Source organism: Hibiscus syriacus, unplaced genomic scaffold, assembly GCF_006381635.1.
Source record: "Hibiscus syriacus cultivar Baekdansim isolate YM2019G1 unplaced genomic scaffold, ASM638163v2 tig00110597_pilon, whole genome shotgun sequence".
NCBI lineage: Eukaryota > Viridiplantae > Streptophyta > Magnoliopsida > Malvales > Malvaceae > Hibiscus > Hibiscus syriacus.
Window position 1 is genome coordinate 5,380,420 of NW_024062795.1, and position 24,498 is coordinate 5,404,917.

At 35.9% G+C, this 24,498-nt stretch overlaps 2 protein-coding genes and 1 pseudogene across 3 annotated transcripts in view; 1 reads left to right on the plus strand and 2 right to left on the minus strand.

Moving 5' to 3' along the window:
* Positions 1 to 1,096: 1,096 nt before the first annotated feature.
* Positions 1,097 to 7,843, minus strand: LOC120133986 (probable serine/threonine-protein kinase At1g09600). The gene is made up of 8 exons (XM_039150470.1): positions 6,873 to 7,843; positions 6,301 to 6,585; positions 5,538 to 5,855; positions 4,604 to 4,831; positions 3,635 to 3,735; positions 2,565 to 2,679; positions 1,910 to 2,422; positions 1,097 to 1,682 (listed from the first exon to the last, which is right to left on the minus strand). Exons 1-8 carry the CDS (start codon positions 7,344 to 7,346, stop codon positions 1,530 to 1,532), a joined length of 2,187 nt encoding a protein of 728 aa, XP_039006401.1. The 5' UTR covers positions 7,347 to 7,843; the 3' UTR covers positions 1,097 to 1,529.
* A 4,889-nt stretch (positions 7,844 to 12,732) lies between these two features.
* Positions 12,733 to 19,710, plus strand: LOC120134210 (annotated as a pseudogene).
* A 1,837-nt stretch (positions 19,711 to 21,547) lies between these two features.
* LOC120134604 (30-kDa cleavage and polyadenylation specificity factor 30-like) overlaps positions 21,548 to 24,498 on the minus strand; it is a 34,349-nt gene continuing 31,398 nt past the window's right edge. The window contains exons 5-9 of one of the 2 annotated variants that reach the window (XM_039151039.1): positions 23,985 to 24,147; positions 23,663 to 23,773; positions 23,317 to 23,385; positions 23,003 to 23,089; positions 21,549 to 22,530 (exon numbers count right to left, since the gene is read on the minus strand). In XM_039151039.1, coding sequence (XP_039006970.1) covers positions 21,685 to 22,530; positions 23,003 to 23,089; positions 23,317 to 23,385; positions 23,663 to 23,773; positions 23,985 to 24,147 — 1,276 coding nt within the window. In that variant the 3' untranslated portion in view covers positions 21,549 to 21,684. Of the gene's footprint in view, positions 22,531 to 23,002; positions 23,090 to 23,316; positions 23,386 to 23,662; positions 23,774 to 23,984; positions 24,148 to 24,498 lie in introns of both variants that reach the window. The other variant, XM_039151040.1, reaches the window with a different exon arrangement.

Consider the following 24,498-nt stretch of genomic DNA (forward strand, 5'->3'; position numbering starts at 1 on the left):
TTGATTCGAAAACAAAATCATAAATGTCCGACTCGAATCCGATCAAATTGATAACTTTACATTGCTATAACAAAAAATAGTACATTGGTGAGTAATATGTTATTTCCCCCTTAAATCGCAAGATACATGTCTTATCTAAGATAAGGTTGAGTATTCAATCGAGTTTAATCAAATTGAGTCAAATTAAAAATATTATTATTAAAGAAAACCTAAAAGCAAAGCAAGACACCATAGCCGACGATGGTGACTCCAAGACTCCACAACAGCATGGTTGGAATTAAAATCTGATGGGACTCCACGACCCCACAGCCGGCGTCGAAATTAAATTTTATGGGGGTGTTCGGCGGTGATTAGTAACCACAAATTAGAAATTAGATATTTGAGATTTTAAGGATTAAAGTTTAGAGATTTGAGAATTTAAGGATTTGAAGTGACAGCAAGGATGATGATCTGTCAATAAATGAGTGATGAGAAATGGGTGGCCGACTGACAGTGGAAACGATGACCGGAGATGGTTGGCAGCGACAATAAAAGGATTAAAATTAGAGATTTTAGGGTTTTTTTTTTGAGATTTTAGATAAATTCAGGAATCTTTTAAAAATAATAATATTTTTAAAATTTTTATTTTAAATAAAAATTTCAAAATATATATAAACACGACAAGTGTTATTTAACAAAAAAAAATTAATTACCGTTACGGTCAGAACATTTAAAATTATTACGTTGACACCTATATTAACTGAAAAACTTTATGCACCTAAATTAAATGAAAAGAAAAAGATATAATTTGAACACTTTTTTTATATATTAAGCTGAAGAATAAACAAACTTAAAATGAAGGAATTGAAGGAGAAAGAGAATTAGAGACAAAATACTAAACTCATATTTTAGTTTTCTGATTATTCGAACTTAACAAATTCAAACTTGAAATTCGAGTAGCAATTCAAACATAAGTTCGAGATTTATAGACGGAGAAAATATAACGGGGAGTGAATGTAACCCGTAAGATTGAATAGTTTAGCTGTACAAAAGAATAATTATAATGTTATATAGCTGTAAGATCAAGTAAATTCAAGATGATGATTCGGCCATTACAAAAAAATTGCAGTGATCTTAATTATAAATTTATAAGGAGCAGCCTATTTTAGCTGTACAAAGCATAGTTCAGAAAGTAGAACAATGGCTCTACCTAAGGTAACAACAAAATGGCCTGTATGCAAATTTCAAACATAAATCACAAACTCACCAAATAGCGACCGATGTTCTCGGTCGTCCACTGCTTTTTCCTTCTGAGCAAACTTTGGCCGGATAAATTGTCCTGGCTGCATGGTTGAAAATCCATGATGATCGAACATCATCAGGCAGCAAGACTTATCAAAACTCCAAAACAATATATTTTTTCCTAATAATTATATTATGACACACTGCTGAGCTTATGGACCGGAGTGGAAGCCGGTATAAGCTTCTTTCTAGTTTCTCAGCCTCCTTTTCTCAGGTGTTAAAGTAGCGATTCAGTTTGTCCATTGTCTTCAAAAGTTAGTTTTTGACTTTTTGTCTGCACGAGCTCTGCGAACAGCATTCTGAATCAGTCTCTCGTGCTCTTTCAGCATTACCTCAAGGTTCCCTCCACAAGGCAACAATGATCCGGAAGAATGGATTCGGTTATTCATGGAAACGCAACCCTAGATTCATAAACAAGATAATTGTTAGTAGCTCCAGACAGTTGAAACTGATAAACTTTGTTCTCCATTATGCCGTGAATACTATAAAAGCAATTGTTGCAAACTATCACATGGAATCAGTTGTCACAAGAATGGATATTGAATCCACCAGTAAAGGAAAAGAAACAGGATGTATTGGCCACAAAACATGAACGATATAACTGATACTATTTACGAAGTTCCCTTACCACTGCTGATTCCTTGGAAGATAGTTGTTCATCCTTCACATTCGAAGCCTTTGGCCTATCGAGTAAACGATGGGATAGTTCATGCTTCTCAGAGGACTCCACAATATCCAGATGGTTATATCCGGCATTAAAATGCTCCTCTGGCCAGTGAGGATTTATGTTATTCTCTTTAGTCATATCAAACCGTGGACAGCCTCTAACCGCAATTGAATTAGAAAATCTGGACAATTCCAATGTTCCACGATGAACAGATGTTGCTTGAGATCTCAACTCTTCAGGCTTCCTAGGAGAACTAAATGCTCGAGTGGAAGCCTTCATAGACTCAATCTCATTTGTTTTCTTATTCCGAGAAGATCCAAATCTACTAGGGCGGCGCATTGACTGGCTCGAATGAGAATTGGGTAGAACTATTTCTGTTCCTTTCAGAGGCTCAATAGGGAAGGCAGTACCCCTGTCTTCTTCAGAGTAGTGTACTTCACTGATACTTTTTCCACTGTATTGTCGTCGCCGCTTCTGTATCAAGCAACACAGTAAACATCAGTCCTGACCAGAAGACTGATTTTCCACTGGAAAGTGTTCAAACACCACACATTAAATACCATCATAAGCGTATGCATTTCGCAAACGCAAATAAGTCTCGCAAGTAAGAAATTACCTGTATGGATGCTTGTGATTCGGCATTCAGATCTGGGGCAGGAACAGCTATTGATTCTCTGGAATGCCTTCTACCAGGATCGTGTGCACGGACTTTCCCAGCAGCAGCTCTTTGCCTGGTTTTCCAGTTAACAGGAAGAACAATTGTTTTATTCCTCTTTTTTTTTTTTTTTTGGGGGGGGGGGGTTAAATTTAGAGAGAAATAACATAATAAATAACACAAACCAAGTCAAATTGAGAATTTTCATCTCTTTCTCGTAGGAATGACAATATAACACAAGCCAGTTGGGTTACGCTACACCTTGCCCGACGATTAGGGGCCCTTTTCTTCCTGAAAAATTGGCTCGGGGGATGGGGCGGATTTCTAATTAAAATTTTTTGGTATGTGGCGGGCGGTTTAAACCAAACCCGTCAGCACTGAGAAGTTTACGAAAATACCCCTTGTTTAATTTTATAACTATTTTTATACATTTTAATTAGAATATTTTAAAACTTTTATATAAAAAATACATTTTAACTTTTTGTATATACTGTACTTATTTTTTATAAGATTTCATAATACGTATTTTATTTAATCTTGTAAAAAGTAATATAATATAAAAGAATTATGTAATATGCTGGCCTATTGGGCTGGTAGAGTTGGAGTCAATGAGTTTTTCTTTTTTCGGGGTCGGATTTGGGTGTTAAAGTTTTTAAGTAAAATCAGGTTGGGGTGGAGTCAAGGCAGAAGATATTCAAGTCAGGTCAGTGTCTGGCAGAGCAAAAAACCGCCCCACCCAACTCAGTTGCTATACCTACTTTCTTGTGGGGGATAGGATTTAGTACGTTCCTTGTTATTTAATTTGCCATCAAAATTTATGTTTAGGATGTTAGCCAAAAATATCATGATTTTCCTAGTTCGACACAATGTCAAATGCAGATCACAAAGAGGTTACTAAAGCTTCCAGCATAATGAACTAAAAGACCATAATATAGGAAAAAGTTTAATAAGCCACAATATAATTTTCACACAATCTTGTTTAAACATTGATGAGATAAAAATAATAATACAAAGTAGGAGCAGATAAATACCTTCTAGATTCCTCTTCTCGAAGCTTGGCATCAAACTCCTTACTAGGTGGATACTTCGGCAAACTAGATTGATCACAGGGAAGAGGCTGTGTTGTAAAGAACTGGAAGAGAAATTTTGGAGTTAAAACAAAATTACCAAAATGAAATATTGTCAATAAAAAGAATGTTAGACAAGAAGTAAGAAGGAAGAAAAGATAGGATAATAATGAGCAGCCAACATAGTTGACATTCTAATGAACTACCCAGCAGAACCAAGACAAGCTGTGCAGTAACAATTTCATCGCTGGCATATTGAACACGTTACTTCTGAAGTAAGAGGAAGAGCAGATGAGTGCCAATGAACCCAATAAGCTGGATAATTATAAAGATTGCAATTGATAACATTTCAAGCGCGGTAAATATGCAAAGAAAGGCTTCTTGCTTATTATAAAGAATAATTTATTTCCATTCTTAGCAAGTTAACCAAAAGGCATATTTGAAATCCCCAACCATGACAATATGTTATGAGTCAAATAGTTGGCTAACCCTTGGTCTTAGTTTGGTAAATACTTGTTCAAAGTTAATTATAGAACTGTAGATGGCACTAGCTTACGTGTATGTGAAATGAAATAAACTAAAGGTACACTCTCCCCTGTTCTCTCATTTCTTGTCTAAAATCCCTATCCCTTTACTGGCTGCTAACTAATTCCATATAGGCCTGCATCTGAATAGGAGCACTCCTATGAAGATTATAAATGGTAAAATGTCAGAATGGAATTCAAGCTAATAAAGTAGGTGTTAAGACTAAGGGGGATTCCTTTTTCTTGCTTGTATAAGAAAAGTCGCCAAATTAAATTGTTCTCAAGGAAATCAGTTGGACTAACAGACAGATTGATCCCAAAAAGAAGACTGTTAGTAACAAGTAACAATTGAAATATCACTGTTCTTGATGACAATGTACAACCTGGAGGAAGACTATATTAACTTTACCTCACTCTGAAGTGCTGACGAAGCAGTTCCACGAGACTCGGGTTCTATCGCAAGAAGAACCTCCAAAAGGAGCAAAGCAGACGCAGGAAAGTCCTTGAATGTCTCAGGAAGACAACTTTTATACGGATGTTGAGGTTTGAAAATGGTTGCATGTGGCAATTTTGATCTCTTCCAATACTCTTCAGAAGGCGATCCACAGAGTTTGAAAATTTTATGCAGTTGTTCAACCTAAAAAGGTTAAATGATCAAAATGTCACACACCACAAATTAAATTACAAAGCTCAACTGCAAATGTACTGCTATAAGTAAATTCCAAATAATTTGTAGCTCAGATCCAGAGTACACATCCATTGCATGGTCATGTCATTAGAATGACAATTATACGGATAAAAGTTGAATAACTTGTAGAAGTACATCAGTTAAACCACGGTCCGGTAAATACTCAACAAACTCAGATAAGTTTTGTCAGTGATATAGAATAAATGTCTACACCAGCAACACCCCTGCTCCCAACCCACCTTAAAAGTAAACAAGGACCCAACACAAACACATAATGAGCAAATAATTTGGCGTTTAAATACATGGGACATGAAATGACAAGCAAATTATATACCTATATCATGGCAGAGTGCTGCTAGTATGACTTGAAAATTAACTTTTGGCATCTAGGTCTACCAATGTCATAATAGCAAAGAGGGACCCAAAATTCTCTTTGCATATATGTTTTTCATCTTGTTAAGCACGAGCGCCAACATGCACACATCCACAAACACACACAACTTATATATATATATGAATACAGTAATAATTCTATGTCATCATAAGGAGGATATTTCTTGTTTCTATCATAAGAACAGAAAACTTCATTAGAAGCTATCATGCACAAGAAGTTTCAAATTATACGTCTTAACGCCCCAAAAAGTGAAATAAGTACCTCAGTTCTTCCAGACATGATAGGCTTGCCAACAAATAATTCAGCAAGTATGCAACCAGAACTCCACAGATCGACAGCAACTCCATAGTTTGTAGAACCAAGCAAAAGCTCAGGAGGACGATACCATAAGGTTACCACACGACTTGTTAGAGGCTGCTTCTGATCGGGATGGAAAAAAGTTGCCAGTCCAAAATCACCAATCTTGAGATTTCCATTACAGTCTATCAAGAGATTTGAGCCCTTGATGTCACGATGCAAAACACCATGACTATGGCAATGGTCAAGTCCTCGGAGCAGCTGTTGCATATAACACTTGATCTGCACAGTTACACATAAAATTCAGCACTTGAACTCCCTAACAACTGAGTCCCTTTTCTTTCATTTGAGCAAAAATAAAAAATAAAATGGCAAAATATAATTCTTCACAATAAATATAAAACAAAAATAATGGAAGGCTGCACTTTGACAAAAAACTGCTTCCACTTGTACAAACAGGCTGACAGCCTAATACCTAAAGAAAGGAATTTCAACCAAATTTGTTTTCCTTTTTTTGTAAATTTGATTGTTTATTGCTACAAGCACAATACGTTCCATCAAAAACCAATGAAAAAACACTCAGAGTTCACAATTTCACAGACTTCTTATGAAATTGTTTTCTTCCACCATGGCTATACTCCTTTGAAGTCTAGAAAATTATGGAATCACAAATTTTATGCTGATCCAAACAACATTAATCAAATCAATATCGAAGATATCAACATACCTGAGCTTCGGTGAACTTAACCTCAGGGACTGCTAAAAGCCCTGCAAGATCATGCTCCATGTATTCAAATATAAGGTATAAGCTTCCAGAAGCCCTGGAAGGAATTAGACCTTCAAGCTTCATGACATTAGGATGATCAAGCCGACGCAAAATAATAATTTCTCTTGCCATGAAACAAACACTTTCAGGGTCCATATTAACAAATCTAACTTTCTTCAAGGCAACTAACTTATTTGATTCAAGGTCACGAGCTTTGTACACACTGCTGTAAGTTCCTTGACCAATCTACATTATTTGCAGGACAGTTAACTATATCTATTGAAAGATGAAAAATAATATAACGTAACAAATTACATCAATAAATCAAAGAGCTAATGCCCCTTGTTGATTGCCATAATTTGTATCAAGATGCACAATAACAACACATGCTCATTTTGTCTGCAAGGTAGTAGCTAATTTATGTATTATATATTTCAAAGTAAATATGCATAAGAAAAACACAAATTTCTGGAACGGGCATCATACAAGAAAAACTATAAATAAGCAATAAAAAATAAAGCTATTGAAAAAACCTTCTCCAACTTCTCGAACGACTCTGCCTTTCGAGGTATCCATCCATTGATGGCTTCCCCAGCTACTGTTGCTAGCCAAGAAGGCCAACCAGCGACCACCTGTGCACCTCCCTCGCCAACAGTTGCATTCATGATCCTGGACATCCTCGGCTGCCCTTGTCCACCCCTACCCTCGGTCTCCACTGTTGAACGTATTTGCAACTCGGAAGGGCTACCCTTGGCCGCCGACGCTGCCTTCGTTTCCTCATCATTGGAAGAGGAGGAGGAAGGCCCTGAAACGGCACTGTGGTTTGGCTGCTGATCTGAGATCAACCGTTCAGTGGCATCTGTTTCGGCCTCCACATTGTCCCTTTTAAAAGAAACAGATAACTTTTTTGCGGATTTTCTCGAGTTCTTGTGGGCCTTGTCCCTTTTGCCATGGTTATTTTCAACATGGTCATCTGCTCGAGCCCCTTTCGAGCAAATGCAACCCATAATTTAGAGCGCCTGTTTTTTTCCCCCAATCAGAAACTGACCCGTCCAATGTAGTCTCCCTCTTCGTTATTATCAAATTCAATCATCATCAACGAAGAAGTGTCTCAATTTTCTCTCTTAAAAGGAATGCAACTTTCTCTAGTGAATGAGAAAGACCCAGATCCCAAATCAAAAGGATATCCCAAAGAGATTGCTAATTCGATAGTTCCCAAAAAGCCTATACTACAATCAACAAAAACCCAGATCTCCAAATAAAATTGAAAAAACTCAAAAAAAAAATCCCAGAAACGGAATAAAATGAGAATTTCATGAACCAAACACGGGACCCCAGAAGGCAGCTTTGCTCCCCAAAAGAAAAAAACAAATAAAACAAAAATGCATATGAGCTTAAACAACGATGAAAGAAAAACAATTAATTTCTGTAAAATATTAACAATTGAATTGTCTAAATTTGTTGAAGACAGGAATTTGAAGAAAATGTGCCATGCAAGTGAATGGAAATTTGAAAAACATAAGTTTCTTTCTTTACTTGGTCAAATATTACTCTTTTTTAGAAGCTATTACAAAAGAAGGGAGATAAACACGGATCTGCGTATCAGTTCTAAGATTACGAATAGCCCTTGAAAAATAATAACTTTTGCTGTGTTTTTCTTTTCCTCCTGTATCAGTGTGTGTTTGGTAGAGAGGAAAATTAGAAATCAGAAACAAAAAACAAAGAGAATGTTTACAGTAGAGTAGAGTAGAGATTAAGGGGGAGTGGGAAAAAAACAGAGGTTGAAGTTGAAAGCGCTGCACGGGGGGCGGGAGAAGGTGGCGCAACGTGGCGCGTAGTGAGGTGGAGTGGGGCTCGGAGAAACAAACAATCAAATATATCCTGGCTGACAGCGACGTGATTTTTATATGGATTTTCTACTCTTCCTCCATTTTTTGGCCCACTTAATTGCCTTCGAGTTGGGCTGTTTCAAATTTTTTACCTTGAGCCCAACGTTATCGAAAATTTGAAGCAACCGTTACTGTTAAACCAAGATGTTTAGCCACACGAGATTGAATAAAATTGTATGTGCTACCGCTGTCAATCAAAATTCGGATTTGGCGCCCTAGTATGTCCCCAAGAACTCGGATTGTGTTTGGATGGAAACACCCTGCTAAAGAGTTAAAGGACACTAAAGATTGTTCCTTCCCCGTATCATCAGAATCGTCGGGGTCCAAGGTCGTATTATCTGCAGGAAGTGGCGGTGGTTCTGGGACCCCATTAGCGACCTCATCATCCAATAAAAATAATTAGGATCCTTACACTTATGACCCGGTATAAACTTGGAATCACAATAATAACATAACCCTTTTTCGCGTCGTGCTTGAGCTTCGGCAGAGGAAATTCGACGAGCGATTGGCATATTATTCGCAGGAACTGTATGCTGGTCTAAAGTAGGGGGACGACCTGGTTGAAACTTAGGCCCAGTAGAACTCAAGGAGGGCGAAGGTAATAGTGGTGCTAATTTTTAGCCGGATGCTCGGCCCAATGATCGTCGGCCATGCAACCTTGCTTTGTGGAAACGGGCCAACGCCTGAACTTCCAACATGGAAGTGGATCGGTGACTCAAAACCTCATTCTTAATATCTGATCGTAACCCAGAAACAAAGCACTCGATAATAAATTCATCCGACAAATTGTGGGTACGTAGTGCCAAATCCTCAAAATGAGTTTGATAATTCTCCACCGTTGTTGTTTGGGTGAGTTTTGATAACTGCCCCGCTGGTGACTCGATTTCCATAATTGAGAATAGTTCCCGAATCGCATCAACCAAATGATTCCAACAGACCAACTGTCGTTGGTGTTGTATCCACTGGAACCATTTCTTCACCGTGCCATCCATCCGAAAGGACGCCATCGTGACACGATGATGGTCTTCAGTACCATAAAACTCAAAAAATTCATTGGCTGATGCTAACCATTCCTCTGGGTCTTTACTCGTGAAGAGAGGAAGCTCGACTTAGACTGGTTTGGCAGCGAGAGGAAAAATATCATCGGAATCGGAGCGCGCCTTTGCCTTACCCCGAATCACACCAGTATCTGCAGTGAGTTCTCCTCCTGTAGATGTTGTTGCCGATATTCCCAACAAAGCTGAAATGGTCTGTAGCTGACGGGTCATCTGTCGGAGAGTCGACTGGGTGGAAGTGTTCCATTGTTCTTTATTTGTGACGTGTTTTTGCAATGAAGTGAGGAGCTGCTCATGGCGGGATGATGTATCTTGGACTGCTTTAATGGATTCAGTGTTGGTTACCATACTGGTAAGCTCAACGAAAGCACCGAAATGTTATGAATCTAATGTCCAGAAAGATAAAATGGAGAATAAATAGAAAATAAGAGAAATATTAGATTAGAACGTGAAAAAAGTTAAGGTTTTTCATGCCTCATGGCTTACAATTTCGTATTATTTATATTCTATTTTCTCACTCGAGCTCCTGCGCACTTCCCTATTTTCTGGGATGACAGATGTCGCATTACCAGCTTCCTCTTTGCTGTACTGCTCATTCGTATGACCTGTAGTAACAGCCTCTCCTAAGTCCTATGACAGATCCAAAAAATAATGCCGTAAGAATATTATTTTTGTAAAATTTAATAGTTAGAGTACTTAATAAAGTAATATCTTATAGTTAGAGATTATTTGTGTATTTTACCCTAAATTTAAATGGTTTTATTTTTTTATAATGTTGCAAAAAGACTTTCTTGGATCTAGCTAAATTATAGTGTTTCTGTATTAGAAAAAACAAAATTACCATCCTCAATCACTTACTATTTCCATTTTTTTTATTAAAACTAAAAAATTCAAATATATTTTCATTTTACAATCAATTGAATATTTATACATATAATCTTTATTCTTCATATGAACTTAAATTATCACATCTTTAAATAATATTTAGATTTGTTAGGTTGACTTTTTCATTAAATTTGGATTAAATGTTAGATAACTTTTTTATAATATCATTATTTATTTTTACTTATTTTAAATTTAAATAGGTCTTGTTATTCATGGGAACTAAGTGGTGTCTTGTTGGTAGGTCATTGCTTCAATCATACATTACTTGGTTTAATAATGTTATGAGATTCTCTAGGTCTAATAGTCTGATTTCAAATGCTTCTATAAACAGGTGGTGTAGGCCCCCAGTTTGGACGATTAAAACCAATGTTGATGTAACTTGTTTACGCTTGTCGGGTAGGCCGATGATCAGAGTTCTGGCTCGCGATTGTCACAATGTCGTGGTTACATGTCATGTTACTCCTTTCTCCGGTTCTTGTAATGGTGGTGATGTGGAAACGGCAACGATAATCTTAAGGATCTAAATGACTATTGAATTGCAGTGTTCGTCGATTACAATTGAGAGTGATGCTGTAAATGTTGTCTGACGGCTAACTTTGAGACAACTTAATATGTCTGTTGTTGAGTTGTATTTAACTGGCGCTCGCTGATTACTTCCCGATAATCACCATATTCATGTCCATGTCATTCAATGTTCAGCTAACACAGCGGCTCATGCTTTAGCACAATTTGCTTTATCGCTTTCATCATCTATGTATTTTGTTTATGATTCGTCTAATTGTATTACTGATGCACTTCTTTCGGATGCCACTATTGATGAATAATATCAAAGTATGTTTTATTTCTAAATAAATAAACAAATAAATATTTAATTTTAAATTGAATAAAATAAATCGTTGATTTTTAATGATAAAATCAATTGGTTTGGATTTAAATTTAAATTCTAAGCCAAAATAGATGGGTCCAAACATGTCTTACTTCTTTTGAGCTCGATAGCTACTTTAGCCTCTTTACCTTAAAGAAATTCTCATTTTAATCTATTTATTTAGTTTATAATCAATTTAATCCCTTAAAATTTTATTTTTATTTGCATCATTATCCCTTAAATCAAAGAGCCAAATTGTTAAAAGGAAAAATAAAATAAAAAAAAAATTATAAGGTTGAAGGACAAAATTATATATTAATCCCTTAACTTTTTTTATGCAGTGAATATCTTCACATTTCGTACCGTTAATCTCAGCATTTGATTTCCCCTCATCCAACGATCCTAAAAAGGTGTAAAATTAAAAAGTTTTACACTATGTAATTTGATCCTTCCCCATATATATATTATATATATATATATATATATATATATATTGCTTCACATGTTAAATTATTATAATTTATTTTTTCTCTAAATTATTATTTTCATATACATTTAGGAAATAAAGTAAATAATGTGTAATTTAAAAGGTAAATCGTGAATAATGCCAAAATATAAGAAGCCAAGGGGGTATATAAGAAAATAGACCAATTGTTTAGGGACCTACCGTAATACTAATCAGAGAACAATTATAACTCGAAAAACAGAAAGCTGGCCAGGGTGCAAGTAACGTGAAAACAAAATCAAAGCCTTTATGTTCCCTATAAATTTGAGGATTCAAAGACATCGATTTCCACATTCTACGAATTCCATTTCGGTCTTCTGGGAAAAGGCTTCTCAGGTTAGACTGATCGAATCTTGTTCGTAATTCATTGCTTCGCGTGCCAGTATGTTTATGTGATCATTTGACCATTCGAGAATTTGATATTTCTTAGAACATTATACAAATCCGTCTGTTTTCATCATACCCATTTCAGTTTCTATCCAATGCATCTCAGGTTAATGATTTCATTGTCCATCTTTCTCATTTTTTGAATCAAGCCCCCCTCCCCACCTTTTTTTTATCTTTTACTCGTATGTGTTATTTGTATGTATATCAGTGTATTCATGTTTCATGAATGGAATGCTATCGGCAATGCGGACGATCGGGGACTGCAGGGAAATGGGTTTTTAGTGGATGTGTAAAATTTTGCTATTGACTAGTAGTATGCAGATTGGTATGTCTAGTAGCTTGTATATGTGTGTGTGATTTAATATATTAATTTTACTGTTTACCATTTCAGTGGATTAATTGTGTATGGATCTTAATTTAGTTTCTTTATCTGATCGATTTAGTTTAAGCTTTAAAAATAATTCTAAGAAAGGAATTTGGATTGGATCCAAGTTTCCCACATCTGCTTGCAAACTGTAATAGTATCTTGATGTCTTATCGAAACACTCTTGTTGTGGTACGATGATTCTAAATACTGCCTGTGGTGATTTTGTATTTATTTCTTTTGAATATTTGTACTTCTCTGTAATCACTAAAATGATGGAGAAAGGGAAGTTATATGTGGAACTATACCGAATCATAACTGAGCTTAGGTAATTTTTAGTTTTATTATATTCATGTTATTGTTGTTCGATTGAATGCAGTTGAGCTGATTTATTTTTCATTTGTTATTCAGAAAAGACGTCTGAGGGAACGCGCATGGGTAATGGTCTTGATGAAGTAAATAAAGACACATCTGATCATTTGATAAAGACGGTAAATCTACGTTCTTAGTTACAATTTTGGACAATTATAACTTATAAGTTTACTTTTGCTCATGTTTGAGTGTAGACCTGATTAAACTTTTGATAGAAGCCCCCGTATAAGGATATTAGGTGGATATATGAAATTGTTTTCTTTTCATGTTGAAGTCATCCTTCAGCTCGTCCTGTTTTCAACACTATGCTTAGAGCACCATAATGAAGGGTGCTTAATTCTTATCACATTATTGGCCTACAAAATACAAAACTTTCAAATAAATCCTTTTTTTATGATAGTTAATGTCATTATTACTGCCTTTATGTTTCAGAAGTTCTTTTACTGTTTGAGAATGAGTTTCTATATTTGGCTGAAGGTTGAACCTGGGAAACCTGCATCACTAACTTGGAAGCGGAAACTTGATGGCGAGGGATGCATTCCTTCAATGTTCACTCTAACTCTTCAAGAGAACCTTCAAATGGTATGTTTAGAGAACAAAAGTTTCTGTAATCTTTAGAAATCATTAATCTCTTGATGTGTGTGTATATATATTACATGGTTTAACTCTGAAAAGTAAAGTCATTGTAGTGCTCTTTGAGACACTGCATATTCAAAAGGCTAAAGTGAGAATGGGTTAACTTGAACTGAAGTTCGCTCAATAATTGCAGACAGGGAACCTGTTGTGGTTAGGCCATACTGTTGAGCATGGAAAGTCCTAATCTTGGAATAGGAATTTGTTTATGTGAACCATACACCCTTTCTTTTTAGTGCAAGCAAATGTATAACTCTATTCTGAGAGGTCCTTGTTTGAGAGAATCATGCTAGCGACATAATATGTGAATAAAATTGTACAAGATCTTTAGTACATTTTGTTGTACATGAATTTTAGCTCTCGAATTTTCCTAAAGAATTTGATACACCATCTCAGACATAGTGCTCATGAATTTAGTTATGATAAATCAAATTGTACGCCATATTATAAACTCAGTCGTATATAAACAAATTATTCTTACAACATGGAGTATTCTTGACAGTTGTATAAGTGCACAGGAAGATGGATTTCGACACACATTTGTCCAGCATTTTCTTGTTGCAAATGTTTCTATATAAGTTCTTTAGAATATAATGTGCATTTGATATAAGTGTATGGTAAATGTGTATCTTTTCTTGTTATTTTTTTCATAATCAGACGATTTTATATTGCTTTGATAGGCTCCGATTGGTATTAGGCTGTACCAGCAAATCAGAGAACAATCAGCCGAAGGAAGGGTAGATTCTTAAATGTCTTTTCTAGCTTCATGCGTTATAAATGGTAAAGGTGACCTAATTTATCTTCATGTTTCTTTTGCAGCGGGTTTTTATCGACCCATTTGCCAAGCGCTGTATCACTTCTTCTCATGGTGTTCCTCTCGGTGGTGTCGGGTAGGTCTTCATTTACCTGCCAGGAATTTTAGTTTCTTCTTATTTCAATGCCTAGCATTAAGCTTTTATCAGTTTATAGTTGATTTGCTTATTTGGAGTGTAAAGACAATCGGAACCATTCTTATATTTATTTACTTATTAATAATATTTAAATCATTAAACCTGCACATATTTCTATATAGTGAGTGGTAGATTTTGGAAGATTTAGCAAAAATGTGTGTGAAGAAAATGTTGCCAATACCATAAAGTTAACTGATTCTTCCGTGCTTGCTTTGTTCTATTGACCTTCTCATGATTAACTCTTTTAAGATTCTCCTCCCTCTCCTTCAGAGCAGGAAGCATTGGAAGAAGTTACAAAGGTGAATTTCAGCGTTGGCAACTATTCCCCAGAATATGTGAAGATAAACCGGTTTTAGCAAATCAGTTTTCTGTAAGTTGGAATATCTTGACAGCACAGAGAAAAGAAATTTATTGTTGTTCATCGTTGCCTTTCTCAGCAGCAATAATTAAATTAAACTAGATCCTTTTTATATCAAAAGTAGGCATGTTATAAAGCTGGAAACCATCCTAATTAGCATATTATGCATTGCTTTCCCCAGAATATGTGAAGCTAAACTGTTTTTACCAAAACAGTTTACTGTAAGTTGGAATCTCTTGACATCACAGAGAAAAGAAATTTATTGTTGTTCCATCGTTGCCTTTCTCAGCAGCAATAATTAAATTAAACTATATCCTTTTTCTATCAAAAGTAGGCATGTTATAAAGCTGGAAATCATCCTAATTAGCATATTATACATTGCTTCTTCGAATCCATGAGCCTATGACATTTTTAATTGATCAAACAACTTAACTTTCTATTTCTAGCAGAAGTGACAGCAAGATGATAAAAGTGTGATTAGGAATTATCCTGCTTCTCTTTTACATTTTGAACTGTCATTACCATTGCCATTTAATTCTAGTTGTATGTAATCTTCATGTCCATAATATCTTTTAATTGTTTATCGAAGGAGTATTAATCTGTCTTAATCAAATGCAAATATTTCTTGCAGGTGTTTGTTTCACGCTCAAGTGGTGAAAAGTATTCCAGTGTACTGTGCTCTGCAAGTCCTCAGCTGGTCAAGTAAGAAATTATTCTTTTGTTTCTTATGATTAAGAAATGAACGCCATTAGTGAATTCTTGAGCACATAATCTCTGGCTTATGTATGCATTTGATTCAAAATAATTGGAAGTTAAAACAAGGAAAAGTTTTCCTTTCAAATATCATGTGAATTAACAGAGAAAATGAAGACTCAGGACTTTTTTCTTGGGACTGGAATCTGAAGGGTAATAATTCTACATATCATGATTTATACTCAAGGGCTTGGACAGTATATGAAGGTATCTACGTTATCATGTGGTGTAATTTTTTTTATGACCATATCCTTTGATATATCATCTTCTACGGTTGTCACCATCTTGTCTCAAAATGCAGGTGAACCAGACCCAGAACTTAAAATTATTTTTCGTCAAATTTCACCTTTTATTCCTGATAATTACAAAGAAAGAAGCTTTCCTGTTTCAGCTTTTACTTTCACTGTGAGAAATGGGTCTTGTAAAAATTTTCTTTGGCATGATTAACTACTTGCTTTGGTATTGATCAGTTTAGTTTTGAAATTTCAGCTATATAATACTGGAAAGACGGCTGCAGATGTCACATTGCTTTTCACTTGGGCTGTGAGTAGCCATTTTTCTTTTAATATCCTTTTCACTCAATTAACCATTAGACTCATGCAAAATTATTTTGTGCATTTCCACTCAGAACTCTGTGGGAGGAGATTCTGAATTTTCCGGTCGTCACTCCAATTCAAAAATAATGTAAGAATCCGTTGCTTCCTTAAGCTTGAGTCTCTGTGTGTGTGGGTGGATGCGTCTATATACTGATTTCAATTTTAGTCAGTTATGACTTTAATTGTTCATTTAAGTTCTTTCTAATGGAATATTCCGTAATTATAACTATAGCATCCTTATGGTTTATACTAACCTATCAAGTACCTGGTTTTTCTAGGATGAAGGATGGTGTGCATGGTATTTTGTTGCATCACGAGTAAGCTCATCGGTGAAGATGGGAGATAAAAAAATGTTTCAACTTGGTTTGATCAGTTCAATGGCTTTGCATTGTATCCTTTTTGTTTCTTTTTTAGTAACAAATGTGCATTTACTGGAACAGAACCGCAGATAGACATCCTCCTGTGACTTTTGCAATTGCAGCACAGGAGAAAGATGGTGTTCAAATTTCAGACTGTCCATGCTTTTTGATACGTGGGAACTCACAAGGCATAACTGCAAAAGAAATGTGGCAAGAAATAAAAGAGGTTTCTTGTCTTTTTTCCCTCTCTTTCCGTGTCCACTACATAGGATATGATTATTGATTTTAGCATTTCTGCTTCGCCATAAACTTTTGCATATCATTAATTAAATTTGATGACTGTAATAAATGAGATTTGAGTCATCTACAATAATACAACATTAGCAGCAGATACGTTCCCATGTTTTTACATTCTAACAGTTCAACTCTAACCAATATAGTCCATAGAAGCTGTGACTTCTTAGCAGTGATCCAGTTCATTGTAGCTTTTCTTGACATTGCTGCTGACTCTACAGTACTCTGTTCTTAAATATCTGTGAATTCAATGCTTGTGTCTACGAGATACTTGAGCATGGTTCCAAAATTACTGGGCTGGAAAGACTATGGCTCTCTTTGGTTGCTTTTTTTCAAAGTAACATGCAAAGAGCAAAAAGTACTAATTTGCTTCTTTTTTCTTGTTATAATTTCATTTAACTTGAGAGTTCTCAAACTTGCTTTATAGCATGGTTCCTTTGAGCGTTTAGAGCACACTGAAGAGTCAGTATCTTCAGAGCCAGGGTCATCAATAGGGGCAGCAATTACAGCTCTATGACAATTCCGTCTGGCACTGTACATTCTGTTACTTTTTCATCGGCTTGGGACTGTCCTGAAGTGAAATTTCTAGGTGGAAAGACTTATCACAGGTGTGTGATGAAATACTTGTGCAAGGAATACAACTCAATAATATATTATCTGCATAATGAATAGGTATATGCATCTACAGGCATTATACGAAATTCTATGGAACCAATGGGGATGCTGCAGCAAATATTGCTGATGATGCTATTCTCGGTTATAATACCCTGTTCTCACAATGTTTGTCATGATTTTTAATTTTAGAAGAGTAAATTTTCTATGAAGTTCTACAAAATAAAATTGTTAGCAGAGAGGAAATTCTACTCAAAACTTAAGTTTACTAGTCTCTCAAACCCGTTGCCTGTAGTGCATAATTTGCATTTCAATTTTTCCCCTGAAACACAGAGCACAAGCATTGGGAGTCAATGATTGAAGCATGGCAAAGGCCTGTACTCGAAGACAAGAAGCTTCCTGAATGGTTAGCTCAGACTTAGTTTCCCACAATTGCTTATGCTAACAGAGTCTAATATTTCTGAACCCCCTTGACAGGTACCGTGTCACTTTATTCAATGAGCTCTATTATCTTAATTCAGGGGGAACAATATGGACAGGTGCCTAGATATTGCACTCAATTGTTGGAATTGGATTTATTATAAAGGACGTGCTATTTTAATCCCCCTTTGTTAGTTCTGCAGATGGATTACCTCCAGTCAGTTTAGCAAGCATTGGAGGAAGTAAGTTTTCCCTTGATAGATCTCAATTAGGTTTGAAAAGCATTGTTGATGCTCCCCGTCAAAATGATACTACCATTGACATTCTCGGAAGGATGACTTCTATACTTGACCAAGTACAAGCTCCAAATGGGCCTAATTCTGCTTGTGGTACAAATTTGCTGCAAGAAGGAGAAGAGAACATTGGTCAATTCCTTTATCTTGAAGGGACTGATTATCACATGTGGAACACCTACGATGTTCATTTTTATGCATCTTTTGCTCTAATCATGTTATTTCCAAAACTTCAGCTCAGCATCCAGAGAGACTTTGCAGCTGCTGTAATGATGCACGATTCTAATAAAATGAAACTTTTACATGATGGAAGATTGGCTCCAAGGAAGGTTCTTGGAGCTGTTCCACATGATATTGGAATTGATGACCCATGGTTTGAAATAAACACATATTTTCTTTACGACACTGCTTGATGGAAAGACTTGAATCCGAAATTTGTTCTCCAAATTTACAGGGATTTTTCTGTCACCGGTGACAAGAAGTTTGCACAAGCTGTTTGGCCCTTGGTTTATGTTGCAATGGCTTACATGGAGCAATTTGACAAGGATGGTGATGGGATGATTGAGAATGAAGGCTTTCCTGATCAAACATACGATACATGGTCTGTGTCTGGTATAAGCGCCTATTGAGGTGGGTTATGGGTGGCAGCCTTACAGGCTGCATCTGCCCTGGCAGGTGAAGTAGGAGACAAGGGTTCTGAAGATTACTTTTGGTACAAGTTTCTCAAGGCAAAAGATGTCTATCAGAGATTGTGGAATGGTACTTATTTCAATTATGACAACGGTGGCAGTCGCACAAGTTCATCTATACAGGCTGATCAATTGGCTGGACAATGGTATGTCATGATGGAAGGGAACTTCTTGTTTCAGCATTTACTTTTCGATAACCTAGAATAAGATTTTGGTTAGAATTTTAAAATTTTAATTTGCACTTGAAAATCATTTTTATATAGGTCTGAACTTAGTAATCTCTCCCATTTCTTGTTTTGGTTAGAAAACATATATTACTTTCATCTATCATATAATGCCTAGATTTAAGCATGTATATCTTCACATTTGACTCGTGCTAATTGGTATTGAACTATGTAGTCCTGAGGCTTATTATTTTTCATTTTGTTGCATGTGCTAAATCTCTTTGTGCTATTTTGTTTGCGTGGTAATAAATTCTAAGCTCTTTGTAGGTATGCAAGGGCATGTGGTCTTTTCCCGATAGTTGATGAAGACAAAGCAAAAGCAGCATTAGAGAAGGTTTACATTTTTAATGTCTTAAAAGTGAAAGACGGAAAGCGGGGTGCCGTGAATGGGATGCTGTGGCTGCATCAATGATCCATGAAGATTTGGTGGATACGGCGTTTCATACTGCAAGAGGAGTTTTTGAAGCTGTGTGGTCCGAAGAAGGACTTGGGTAAGATGGCTTTTCCTTCTTTTAATGGCTGGCGCGGTTTTTGTTGCATAGGAAAAAATTCTCCTTGAACTTTTTGTAGTGCATCTATTATCATTAGTAGTTACTGGTTGAACATTCTTCATTTTACTTGTAAATACACCTGCGATCCTGTTAACAGTTACTCGTTTCAAACTCCCGAAGCCTGGAACACAGATGATCAATACAGATCTATACTTTACATGCGCCCTTTGGCCATATGGGCAATGCAATGGGCTATATCGAGACCGAAACTTCCGAAGAAAGAACCGAAACCCGGAGTAAAAGCAGATTCCGTCAGAGGATGTGGCAGACTATGTTCGACTATACTCGTCAGAGGATGTTGAAATAAATTATTTAACTCTTAAGGTAACAATGAAAGCATTGTTGCCTCATAAACACTCCATAATCAAGTTTTAATTTTCAATTTTTTAAAATTTATTCTTTCTTTTTATTGGTGTAATGGGAAGATAACGGAGATTGGTGGGTGGGAAATGTATATTATATACTACTCTTAAACTAATCTATACACAATTTAGGGATTCTGTCAATGTAGTCCCTTTATTGCAAAGACTTGTTCAAATATGTTAGTCTATTATTAAACTGATTGGTTTAGTCCATGTATTAGTAAAAATGACATTAAATTTGTTCAATTAAAAAAATATTCCATTTGCAAAAAAAAAATTTAACTATATTAAACGATAATCAATATTTTGTAAATGGTAATCGTTAACTTTGTAAAATATTTCACCGTATTTGATTCTTTTGATAATAGGACTAAATTTGTACCATGCACTGTAATTGGAGGATTAAATTGATGCATTTGATAATAAAGGAACTAAATTGATAGAGTCGCTATAATAGAGGGACCTTAACATGTACTTTGACCATCCCAAAAGTTAGGACTAACTGTCAAGTTTAACCCCTTTCCTCCTCCACGTAGCGTCCAAACCCCAGCAGTACATAACGCTTGGGGGTTACTCGAACACGCCACTTTCTTTCCATTAATTTATCCCCACATTCTTTCAATATTACCGACGTATGTGTCAAATCTTTGCAACTTATAAGCTTTTTATAACGACAAAGCAAAACGCAACAGAAATATGTTAAGAGTCGAAAGTAAGAGTTAAATTTATAAATACTTTTTTAAGATAAATTCATATATATTAATCACATAAACCTTTCACGTGAAATGAATATAAATAGGATTTTATGATAAACTATATTAATAAAATAAACAATAAGTTATTTTTGTTCCTGAGACGAATGTATAAAAAATAATTGAGATCAATAAACAGTTCGATATATGAAATCACTCACTTTGAAACTACGACAAATAAAGTGACCTTTTATTATTATTAGATTTTTCAGAGATCCATGCCGGTTTTTCTAGTCTAATATACATGATTGATGCTTCTAATCCAATGTTGATTTTGATTGTTTCTTCTCAAGAAATAGATTTTCATTTTTTGAAAAGAGAAATGTATTATTTTGTAATTGTATTTTGCAATCAGTTGAAGTGAATAATTCTTAAATAAATTACATTCTTTCATGTTCTTTATTTAAAACTAACTCGTTAGCAATAAAGATTTGTAAGTGAAAAATTTCATGAAATCTAATAAAAGTTAAAATTTAATCTCATAACTTAATTATAAGCATAATACAGAATTCTCTCCCATCTCCGAATATATATTTCAAAGATATACTTAACCCCCACGAGCCTAGGAGCAGCAGGTCGGTTACACGGGCCTCATCTGCTGGCATTGTTTTCCTTGTATGATAGGCATGATGCTAGGAGATAAACTTGGTGCTGAGAGGAAAGTATTCATCATACGTCTCTAGACAATGGGCTAAAATTTAAATTAATCCTTAAATTTCAGAACATTCTAATTGAGTACTCAAATATACGACCAATCGTGCACTAGTGTCGGTTGGTGTCATGCGTCACTATATGACTACGACGCTTATTTATTTTTCTTATTTCTCTTTAATAATTGGTAATAAAAAATATTTAATTAGTATTTTTTATTTTAAATAAATACATAAAATAAAAAATAATTTAAATGAATAGTTTAATAAAAATATTGAGCTAATTTATATTCTAATAAAAACAAACACGATCTAAACCTTAGATTTCCTCCAGACCTCCTAAAATGGAGATTGGAAGATAGAGAAGATCTAGCTAGATATCCAAACTCGGTTGCTTACAAATGAGTTCCACAAGTAACACTGTTAGGAGAATGTGACTGCGCGCAGCTATTGACCGATTGAAATCATTCTAACAACTTCCAAGCCAATTCACATCGGGTGATCGGAACCAGTGGCAACATCACCTTCTAGGCTTCTTCGTTTCTTCGTCCCTTTCCATGCCTTGACCTCCTGGGTGCTTCGTCCTCGCTTTCACTGTCACCATTTCTGAAGCTGTTTCCGGCAGCAAGTGAATCTGCCTTCTGTACGTCGTGCTGATATTGAGTCTCGTCATCCAACCCACCCCCTGGACCGGTCATGTCCTGCCCTCTACCCTGCTCCGGTCCAGCACTATATCTATCATTGGTTGGTGTCCTCTGATCTCTTTTAATACCCCAACCAGAATTCTGTGAGGAAGGTGCTGCAAGTCCAGGAAATGTAGGGGGCATGCCAACCGGTCGGCCACCTCGAGGAGGATTTGCACCTGTAGGCCCCATACCCCCCATAAATGGAGCATGCCCTGGACCCATCATCATCCCAAGTCCACCACCTGGAAACATTGGCCCATGTTGTGGAGGTCGTCGCCCTGGAAACATCATGCCAGATGCAGAACCTCTAAAATCTCCAGAAAACCTTGGCCCATATGGAGCAAATGGGCGGGGAGCGCCAAAGAGATCCGACATCCCAAAACCATCAGGTGTAACTGGCCCATAAGAGAAGCCATCACCACCCATCATCATAGGTGGAAAACCACGCATCCCGGGCATGGGTCTGGCACCACGGCCAAGTGGCATATGAGGGGGCCACATCATTCCTCTGCCTCTTCCTCTGCCCTGATCAGCAACACTAAAGCTTTCATCTTCCTCTTCACTTTCTTCCTCTTCCTCTTCTTCATTGTCCTCAAATGGAACGATGTCTGGGTTCTCTCCAATATCTGAATTGACTCCCTTTGCTTTCTCTTCTTCACGTTTTGATTCTGCCGCCAGTGAAATAGCCTGTATCCATGGGAATTTTAAAAAAATGAATACAGACATACATATTCATTCATTATGGACATCCAATATTTTTTTGCGTCTAAACAACCTTCCCATGGAAAATGAACTACACAAATAGATTGCTCATCAATCAACTCATGAGTCTAATCTTGCACCAGTTACTCCCTACAAACACTCGTACATAACTTTATCAATAAGGCCACTTGCATAGTATGGTTCATTAGGAGGCTATTAGCCTGTCTTAAATTGATATTTATATCGTACACGGGTATATAAATGAAATCATACTAATTAGCACCAAGCAGTAGAACACAAGATTTGCTTACCTATCTTATAGTCTGCTTTGTTTTTTTACTTCCACCGTGCCTTTTTTTTGTTTTGAATTGTTACTATTACCACACTTATTCTGATAATTAAATTTCTATTCGTGTTCAAACTCATAAATTAGAAAAATAAAATAGAATAAGCATACCATAAGCTCACTATCTGGCTCAAGATAAAGCATGGAGGCTAGCTGCTCACCAACAGAAGGCTCTAACTCCTGACAATCTCTACTTATCTGCCAGCGCACAAAGTAGACCAATAAGTTCAAAATATAATAGCACTGTGCGTTTGAGTATTGCTTACTGTAGAAACTACTATCGCAGATAAAGATATATGGTAAAAGCAGATACATAATTCAAAGAAACCAGACAATTAGCCTAATTAATTGACAAAATTATCCGTCAAGTAAAATTATCCTTATTCAATGTGAAGGCTTTAACTTTAAAAAGCTAGGAATTATACCTTTACTGGTAGGTTCTCATTGTAGGGGTTCCTCAAATGGCGAGTTTTGTGGAAGGAAAGCTCGCATAACTACATATCAAAAATAGCATTGAGTAACCAGAAACTCGTAACATTTTTACAGAATAATATTTATGCATGCCCCAAAATTCAAAATAATACATCTAATGGGGAGCATTAAACTAATCAGCAACTAAAAAATGTAGAAAAAATTAGATTTAATAAACAGAGATCATCAAAATAAGCACCATGCTAAGAATATCTTTAACCTTTTTAGTTCCTTAAAACTTAGCTTCATGGAGAATTTTGTTCCAAAAGCAGAAGAAGGGAGAGGAGTGTAGAAATGAACCTTTAACCATTTTACTGAGAAATTCCGTCCATAATGGGCAGTTCCATGAGCATACTTCCAGTTCCCTCCACCAACAGATCCACCAATTTTGGATGTCATCTTGGCACAACCCTAATAAGCCAAGACAGTGTAATAGTAAAACATCATAGGAGACAAAAAGGCAAAATTTTGTACTAACACTATCATAAGATCTACTTGAGGATTTACTGGATAGAAAAGCTAAACATAGTAAGCTATGCATAACAAGTTATTTCAGAATAACACAGGTGCTGATTCTCAAATTCAATAGATAGAGGATTGGGGATATAGATTTCTGACATACCTGGAAATGTCGAGTACGGTTAACAGAGAATATCAAAATAACATTTTCAGCAGAATCAAAAGCTTCATTCAGTTTAGCCTCGTTGCTTCTTTGAGTTGCCCATACTCTTTGCTGAACAGATAATTCCAGATTTTCGCGGTTGCAACTTTTAACAATAAAATACCTAAGAAGCCATATTTAGAAGAAACCAATCATAACAAAGTTACTCACAAAAATGACACATAATTCAACACAGAGAATAATGTCAAATTCAGGGGGGGGAAACAGAACAGCAAATAGAACCATGTACAGGTTATAACTTATAAGCAGAAGGCTGCCATAGACTAAGATGAATGCTAACAATAGTACTTAATCACTAAATGAGAGTCAAAAGTATTATAATAAATCATTCCAGACAAATGCTTATTGTCAATTATAAAGCTGAATTTAAACTTAAACGTTTTTAGGCATACTAGTTCTCAACCATTCAACACATAGACAAATGCAAAGTCAATACAATCACTATTTAAGGAAG